Raw genomic sequence first — 9,958 nt, 5'->3', positions numbered from 1 at the left:
AGGTCAGGAGATCACTGTACATTATATAGAAATCCAGCAGTGTGTGATCCTGTCCTGATAATCTACAGTCAGGAGATCACTGTACATTATATAGAAACACAGTGCTATGTGATCCTGTCCTGATAATCTACAGTCAGGAGGTCAGGAGATCACTGTACATTATATAGAAACCCAGCACTGTGTGATCCTGTCCTGATAATCTACAGTCAGGAGATCGCTGTACATTATATAGAAACCCAGCACTGTGTGATCCTGTCCTGATAATCTACAGTCAGGAGATCACTGTACATTATATAGAAACCCAGCACTGTGTGATCCTGTCCTCATAATCTACAGTCAGGAGATCACTGTATATTATATAGAAATCCAGCACTGTGTGATCCTGTCCTGATAATCTACAGTCAGGAGATCACTATATATTATATAGAAACCCAGCACTGTGTGATCCTGTACTGGTAATCTACAGTCAGGAGATCACTGTACATTATATAGAAACCCAGCATTGTGTCATCCTGTCCTGATAACCTACAGTCAGGAGATCACTGTACATTATATAGAAACCCAGCACTGTGTGATCCTATCCTGATAATCTACTGTCAGGAGATCACTGTACATTATATAGAAACCCAGCACTGTGTGATCCTGTCCTGATAATCTACAGTCAGGAGATCACTGTACATTATATAGAAACCCAGCGCTGTGTGATCCTGTCCTGATAATCTACAGTCAGGAGATCACTGTATATTATATAGAAACCCAGGACAGTCTGTACAATCCAGTCAGGAGATCACCGTAAAAACATCCAGTTGATAAATCAATTTTCTTTGATAACAGGTGACATAATAAGTAGAACCTGTGGTGAGAACTGTGTAACTTAACTATTCTGATGACAAAACAAATAGCAATGCCCGCATTTTGCTGCAATGATCATGTTCTTATGAGATGTGAAGTCTGGGCACAGTTCCAAATCTGTCTTCTGTGTCAATCAGTGGTCACTGTGTGGGTGTGCGGGAGGCAAGGATGACTCTCTGGATAGATATAGATTGTTACAAAACAGAATGAAAATAGACCCAGTCAAGTGTATATAAACCCTGGACATACCACTGCATAGGAGAACAAGCCTCAGAGGACACACAGAGCAAGTCAAACTATTGTAATCTGTTAACACATACTTAACCTAAGATGCTGGGGAAGCCAGAAACACATGAAGATGGCACTATGGCCGAGTTAAGTTGTCAAGTGAAGGAGGACAACACGGACCGGAGGGAGCGCTACTCTGCAGAATGGCTGGATACATCTGTCTTCAGTAGACCAGAGGAGAGGTGAGACAACTGAGATCTAACAACCACACTGCAGAGGTCATTAGTATACATATAGAAAACATTAAATGCATCAATTCCATATTGCCCCCCATGACTTTGGTTATATGTTGGAAAGTAAAATTTTACTGAGTACCTGTAGAGGGCAACAAAGATACCGACAACAATTAGGAAAAACACAATTTTATCTAACATGTTGCACTATTACATGAACAATATGTTTCATTCTCATATTTCTCTCATTCAGCTGTAATGCTCGTGATGCCAATGTTTGGAGGCGGGAAAGCTTCAAACAGCAGGGGAAAACACATTTCCTCGTCCAATGTTCTCCAGCTCAGATCATGAAAATGGGTCGTCTTGGTCACCGCCTTACTCAATATCAACTTCCCTACCAGAGAACTCTACCCCTGCCTATCTTCAAGCCAGCAGACCTTACTACCAAGATGGATCGCATGGCAACACCTCCACAGCTTCGTGGCATGATTGAGTTCGAGAGAGCCTTAAGCAATCCAGGCAATGATGGGTCATGTCAAGACAAGATACCCGTCTCTCAAATCACCAAAGAGTTGCCTCCAGTCATGCAGCCAGCACGTATGGAATTCTCTAAACCCAACCTGGCATCTTCCTTCTCCAGATCTATGTCACAGGAGGCTCAGAGGGGTTAAATGATTATAATGGACAGTGGCATGGGGGTGTACCATCTGAAAAATGTATTAGTCCTATTAAGGCCAGGTTTGAATGCAGTTTGTGTCTGCACTGTGTTTGCACTAGAATCTCAGTTATAGAGTTTATGCCCAGCAGCAAAATGTCCATTAGCAAATTAATTTATAGACAAATTGCTCAGAATGTTCTGGTTTTTTATAGGAATATTGCAGAAGAAAACATTATGATTGTACCTGGAAAGTATTGTATTCCATAAATGTATCGGATCACTCTTTACAGGTTACAGAACTTCAACTCCATTGTGTTTAGCACAAGTGTTGGAAGTCAATAATCCCAAAGTCTTGCTTGGTCAGAGGAACGTTCATCCATTGTTTTGTTGTTCTTTAGAAGGTTCTTGGTGTTATGTGTAGAAGTTGGTGGACATCTAGATCTAGCAGATGTGGGATTGGAATTGTCATGTTTCCTCTTTTTTCATTTTGACTATTTCTGAAGGTGTGCAGGTTAAGACATGTTTCTGCAATTTGCGTTTTCTCATATCCACAAATAATAACTGATTGCATATTTGGATGAAGTTAGAAGTGCAAAATGACTGAGCATCAGAAAGTATAAGGTATGGTGTCACCAAGCAAGACCATAATTGATACCTGAAGGCTAGGTTGTTATAACTGCTTAACTGGTTCCTTAAGGACAGGATGTTATAACTGGTTCCTAAAGGATAGTACATTATAATTGGTTACTGAAGGATAGGATGCTATAACGGGTTTGTGAAGAATAGGTTGTTATAACTGGTTCCTAAAAGTTAGGATGTTATAGTTTATTTCTAAAGGATAGCAGATTATAATTAATTCCTGAAGGACAGGATGTTACAACTGGTTTCTGAGCGATAGGATGTTCTAACTGGTTTCTAAAGGATAGTATATTTTAACTGGTTCCTGAATTATAGAATGTTATAACTGGTTCCTAAAAGATAGTAGTTCCTCCAGAGGGATACAGTTATAATTGATTCCTGATGTATACAGTGTTACAATTAAAGGACAGGATGTTCTAACTGAAAGGTTCTTCACAGTACTCTGGCTTGGAACCCATCCGCTATGGGTTTTTATTAGTCCTTAGAGCTTTACATTTCAGTAAATAAGTTTTATGGGGGGCAGAATTTAAAAGTAGAAAGGCATGTAGGTAGGGTTTGAAGACATTGGGGTCCCTGAGTGGGTCTTAAGTCAATTCCATTGCCAGATAAAACTGGTCTTTGAAAAGATAAGCTACCAACTGCGAATTTCCTGGCCTGTGTAACAGGATTATATGTTGCTTTAGATTATAAATACTTTGCACAGTTTTCTATGTAGATATGTAATAAAGTCTGTCTTTATGTATTATATATATTTGTGTGTACTGTACTGATTGTAATAAAAAGGTTATATATTTATTTTGTGTCAGTCTTTGTTCAAATCAGAGTATATAAAGCACTTAAATAAGGAATACCTCAGTATAATGATTTCCTTAATAAACTCCCACAAGGTATATGATTAGAAGACAGAAACCCCTAGCAAGGGGAAGGGAATTAAAACTTTACTTTTAATCTGAATAAATACTAAAATGACAACTACACCATTATTAGCCCAACACAAATAAGCAATAGAGTTAGAATACCAGTATATCAATCCTGAAGATCCACCGTTTGTCAATGATCAAAAAAAATCGTAATGATCTTACCAATCCTGTAGTGCAGGGTGGTTTCGAAGTGCAGAATGATGGTTCCAGATAATGGCGGATCTCAGTGTCAAACCAGCTGTTTAGAATAGGCGTCGGGAAACTATCCCTGATTTTGCCCTGAGTGGAGGCAAGGGGGCTAGGCAGGGGCGTAGCTATAGGGGAAGCAGGGGAAGCGGCTGCTTTTGGGCCCTGACCCAGAAGGGGTCCATCCAGGAGGAGGAGGACTAAAAGGGCCCCCTCAACAGTATTAAACAATGAAATTATATACAGTGACCGTATAGACAGTGTAGAAAACGGATGGAACACCTGCCGGGCCTGGTCTGAGAGAGCGATCTTTACTAGCCACAGGAATGGGGGCGGCATGAAAGTAAGGGGTTGCAAAAAATTTCTGGGGGAGGCGGGCCCCATTCAAAAATTTGCTGTGGGGCCCAGTCATTTCTAGCTACGCCACTGGTAAGGAATGCCCTGCCTATCTATACAGAGCACTCGCCCCGAAAGGGGAGACCCCGTCCGGATACTTGACCCTATGCCTGGGCAGTATCCTAATAGAAACCCTCAAAAAGGAAGTCCCGACGTGCCACGTTTCATTAGATAACTCGTCAAGGGGGTAATTTGCCCTCCAATGTCATGAAAAACTAAATAAACATAACAAAAATGATGGGGCAATTATAACACAAAAAAGGGGATTAAGTCCATAATTTTAAAGGAGACGCCCAGATACTAAGCCAATGTGGCGTACACCTCAAAAATGGCAGACCAGTCAGTGGAACAGGATGTGCGTACCCCCCATGTTGGCGGGGCAATCGCCTGGCAGCTCCATGTGTAATCTAGTGCAGCGTTTTATAAGGATGCACCGCGTGCACCCAGAGGGATCACGTGAGGCGGAAATTCAGTGAAGGAAGAGGGCGCATCCGGGTGCTAGGCAATCGGGACGCCAGCACAGAGGCAAAGCTTCCTGGCTGCTGAAAGATGACGCAGATAAAAGCGTCAATGGCTACAATACAACCCACACCAAAAAGGAGGGGAAAGGAGGATTTTTGGAAACTTGTGAGGCAATTACCAATCAGGGTACAAGGCTGGCATTGTAGTGGGGTTATACTTATGGATGCTATTCTCAAAATACACCACACTTATTAAACATAAGTTACATTAGTGAGTTTGTAAAAACAAAATAATAACGTGATAATTAAATATAGCTTGGGTCAGATAGCAATTAGCCCTATATATAAGAACAAGGCTATAGATGGATAGGCTCTGGGAGTTGAACCCAAAAAGAGGTAAAGAGGTGTAAGGGCAACTGGCACCCAATATACTATCCCTCAATCAAATGAAACAGCTAAAATTAAGCTGTTCATTTAAACCGCCCGGGACAGTAGTTTTAAGGTAGAATATCCACAGGGCCTCTCATTGTAGGAGTTCCCTGTCCTAGTTGCCCCCCCCCCCCCCCCCCCAGGGGCAGTTTCACTATTGGGCAGACTAGATGGGCCAAATGGTTCTTATCTGCCGACACATTCTATGTTTCTATGTTTCTATGTCAATGCCCATGAAGGAAATACGGCCTTTTCCATTGTGATTTTGTTGGACATGCTTGGCTATAGGTGTATCACGTTTACTGGCAGTGTCACTTAGGTGTTCACCCACCCGTCTACGAAATTCATGTATAGTCTTACCAATATGTTAGATTCCACATTCACCTGTTAAGAGATAAAGGACGCATTGTGTTTTACAGTTAATATAATCACGGATGGAGTATTCTCTACCTGTGACATTGCTCTTAAATTCCTTTCCTGTGCAGATGTGGCCGCATGCTATACAGCCGCCACATCTGTAGCAACCCTTGGTTTTCCTTTGTAGCCAAGAAACCCCTGGTGATGTAGGGGATATAAATTGGCTATGCACCAGTTTGTCCTGTAGGCTATTGCCTCGACGATATGTAATTTGAGGATAGTTTCCTAGGACTTCTTTCATGTCGGGGTCCATCATAAGGATGTCCCAATGCAGTGTCGGACTGGGGTACTTAGGGCTCACCAGTGTAACTAATTCTAGGGGCCCACCTTAGGGCTCCTGCACACTAACTTATTTTTTTCCCATGTCTATACCGTTCACTTCACTTTAATGGGGCTGCAAAAAAAAAAAAAAAATGACTGTGTGCATTCCGTGTCTGTATGTTCGCATGGTTGTTCTGAAAAATGATAGAACATGTCCTATTATTGTCGGCATTACAGACAAGAATAGGACTGTTCTATTAGAGGCCGGCTGTTCTGTTCCGCATAATGTGAAATGCACACACCTGGTATCCATGTTTTGCGGATCCGCAATTTGCAGACTGCAAAACATCCAACAGTCGTGTTCATGAGCACTTACCGTGATAACAGAAATATTAAAGATGAAGTATGATGTCAGGCATTCACAGCAAAATGCACAAACATACATGTGGCAGAATTTACACTTATATGGATATCCTGCACTTAAAGGGCTTCTGTCACCCCACTAAAGTGATTTTTTTTTTTTGGGCTAGTTAAATTAGTTATATTGCGATATATGAAAATATAATGGTGTTACTTACTTTGATCCAGCAGTTTCTTCCAAAAACGAAGTTTTATAATATGTAAATTTGGTCTCTACCAGCAAGTAGGGCGGCTACTTGCTGGTAGCTGCTGCAGAAAACCGCCCCCTCGTCGTGTTGATTGACAGGGCCAGCCAGGATCTCCTCCTCCGGCCAGCCCTGTCGGCATTTCAAAAATCGCGCGCCTGTGTTCATTCGGCGCAGGCGCTCTGAGATGAGGAGGCTCGTCTCCTCAGCACTCCCTCAGTGCGCCTGCGCCGATGACGTCTTCTATTTCGGTGATGTCATCAGCGCAGGCTTTTGTGGGGTGACAGAAGCCCTTTAAGTCAGTCCAAAACAAGTGTCGGGGGGTAATAATTCAATTAAGAATTATTAATTATGGTCATAAAAATAATTAACCATAAAAAAATAAAATTTATAAAATTTGTCATAAATTCTTAAAATCATGACCTGGTGAATTGTAGACAACCTAATTGATACAATTCACATCTGAGTCCGACTATTTCCTCAGATAAATAAGTTCTTTTTGACGTGAGATGACGTTAATGATAAAATGTAGTTCTGCATTATATAATAATACACAGGTATTATAAAAAATATGCAGATTTATTGGTTACAAGATTATAAACATATATAAGTAAATAAACACAATGATACATGCAAATGAATATATATAGCGTTAATATAAAGCATTACAAGCTTAACAATACATGTGAGTGGAAATAACTTGTCACATTATAACCAAGCTATTATTAGGTTAGGATATCAAAATAGGAACATAAGTTATATACATTACTTCTGTTCAGAGAAAACCTCATGATATCAGAATGGGCATGTCTAATCCTAGACATCAATATAGAATGCTAAATACATTCTGCCCCCCTAACCAACTACACATCACATGGCTTCAAGATGGGCACTTCCATCCAAGGATATAACTTAGAAGAGATAACTGTATCCTTCCGCCCCATCCTGGACTATTTTCACATATATAACTTTGGTAAGACTATTAAGACAAATAACAGGGATCTAGGATCTTAAATGGAAAGGATTTGAAATAAATCTTTCCTGTGGGAATCCATCACATAGCTTGGCGAAGAATGCTCTATCAAATATATATATATATAAGCAATCATTTAATGCTTTGCTAGATTATGAGTCTAGATTCTTCTGCAGGTAGAATGAAGCCTCACAATATCCTAAGACTACATCTAAATATGGAGATGATCAATTTATTTAATCATTTATTTATTCGCCAATCTAGATGGTATAATTTCACCCACACTATCAATCTAGTCTTAATAAAATGAAATATTTTCTGTATCTCTTACCAAGTCCTAGTAGGAATCTCACTTCTGCTCCTAGAAAAGCTTGGTGGTCCATCATAGCGCATCTCATTATGGCTTTCATCTCGATAGACCCCTCTAGAGAGCTCCACTTCTCTCTCTTCCTCCCTTAATCTCCAGCTCTCCCCTCTTTTTCCTCTTGCTAGCTTTTTTCATGCTACTCCCTTTTTTTATGCTACTCCGCACACGAGTAATTATTCCCCCCCTTATCTAAGAATCATTCCCTTTAAATTAGGGATTCCCAATCAGGTAGGGTGGGTGTATTCGCATGCTAATAACATCATGACGTTATATCAACTGGGTAATATGGTATAGAACAAATAATGAAATAATATAATGTTGTCCATCTGCCTCCAGATGGCACTGCGGTATTGTAGATGAACATCCCAACTTTTAAGCATTAATTAAATATCTAATAATACGTTCTCATGACTTCGTTGACCTTTCTAAATAAATCATTGAGGAAAGTCTTTTCCTGACACTTTTAATTACCTATATCCTGGACTTGTTGGAGTTGACTGTCTTCTCCTATCTTTTTGAAATATAGGTTGACTTGATGAAAATTTTATATAGCGGCTTTGATGCTTGGCATCGAAACTTGTACATTTCACTTATCTACGTCCATTAATAACTATTGTTTTGAAATCCAATTAACTTAAACTTACTTGTTTCTGTACCTTCTAAATGGTAAATACATGGTATAACATATATATAAATCGATACATTGTTACACATAGATAACACATTATATGAATTATTGATTAACATATGTTGTAAAATAAATATACCATGCAAAGATATATATAATATAATTATAAATATATAAATTGAACCTCATACAGCAGGTGTGTGATACGGACATGAGTCCTTATCAAGTAACCTTGTTCCCTCCAGACAGACATGTTTTAGGGAGTTGACTTACTCCTTACAGATGGTCCCATATCTTTAGTAATAGCTTTTAAATACAATGTCCGTTTATGTTCACAATAATTTTTTTTTTATATAAACTGAACTTGCCATGAACTCATCTTGGCTTCCTCAGCCATATAATATAACTTTGGTTCAGGCTGATCTTCTTCTTAAAGGCAATGAGATGAGCATTCATTTTGATTATAATGTCATTAGATAATATTATATACGTATGAAAATGCCCAACACAAGACACATTCAGCGCACACCATTCACTCATCGAACTCATGTGGCACACAAGAATCCTATAAATGGCTCACATGCCACTGATTCATATGTCACATACTGCACATACACCACTGATACATAGATCGTATATAGCACTCAACAATCACACATAGGAAAAACATAATGCACACACCAAGACATTTATGCCTAACGCTATTAAGTGTAGCAGACCTAAAGGGGTTAAAGGGCTTGTCTCACTTCAGCAATTGGCATTTATCATGTAGAGAAAGTTAATACAAGGCACTTACTAATGTATTGTGATTGTCCATATTGACTCTTTTCCATCACATTATACACAGCACGTATCCATGGTTTTGATCACTCTGCAATCCAGCAGCGGTGGCCGTGCTTGCACACTATAGGTAAAGGTGTTGGCCTATGCGCACTTCCTGCCTTTCCCTATAGTGTGTAAGCACGGCCACCACTGCTGGATTATATAGTGGTAATAACCACGGATACGTGCTGTGTATAATGTGATGGAAAGGAGGCAATATGGACAATCACAATACATTGGTAAGTGCCTTGTATTAACTGCATGATAAATGCCATTTGCTGAAGTGAGACAAACCCTTTAACCCCTTTAAGCATAAATGTCTGGAATGAAATTTACCAAATCTTAACCTCCTCATATTGTACATAATCTACATTATAATTAAAAGGGTTGTCCTACCATAATGACCTATTGCCTATCTACAAGATAGGTGATAAATATCAGATTGCTGGGGTCTGACTGCTGGAACACCCACTGATCATGAAAAAAGGGTTCCTGAGACATTCAATTACTTTACCACCAAGCTATGTACAAAAGGGTCTTAAGACCACATTCCCTTGATCATGGGGGTCCCAGCAGTCAGACCCGCATCAATCAGACAATTATCACCTGTCGTGTCATAGCTGTTGAAACTTTTCACATTCCCTATCATTAAATGTTTTCTTTGGGTTTAAAAAAAAAAAAAAGATAAAAATTTAAAATCTAGCCCAAAATATGTGTCAAACTAAAATAGAAATGCTCTAGTTATCCTCTCTCCACAGGATCGGGGATAACTAAGTGATCCGTGGGGCTCTGAACACTGGAGCCCCCACTGATCCCCCTTCTTAATTGAATTGCAAGTCGAGCATATGCCCTTCCTCTCCATCCATTCTCTATGGGGTCACTG

The 9,958-nt window shown here is 39.8% G+C and overlaps 1 protein-coding gene across 1 annotated transcript; it reads left to right on the top strand.

The window, feature by feature from the left end:
• Positions 1-1,104: 1,104 nt before the first annotated feature.
• Positions 1,105-3,405, top strand: LOC121004790 (titin-cap). The gene is made up of 2 exons (XM_040437150.1): positions 1,105-1,322; positions 1,567-3,405. Exons 1-2 carry the CDS (start codon positions 1,183-1,185, stop codon positions 1,982-1,984), a joined length of 558 nt encoding a protein of 185 aa, XP_040293084.1. The 5' UTR covers positions 1,105-1,182; the 3' UTR covers positions 1,985-3,405.
• The last annotated feature ends 6,553 nt before the right edge of the window (positions 3,406-9,958 follow it).

The sequence above is a fragment of the Bufo bufo genome, chromosome 6 (genome assembly GCF_905171765.1).
Source record: "Bufo bufo chromosome 6, aBufBuf1.1, whole genome shotgun sequence".
In the NCBI taxonomy this organism is placed as follows: Eukaryota; Metazoa; Chordata; class Amphibia; order Anura; family Bufonidae; genus Bufo; species Bufo bufo.
The sequence above is the reverse complement of the archived record's forward strand: the minus strand, read 5'-3'. Positions and strand labels throughout refer to the sequence as shown.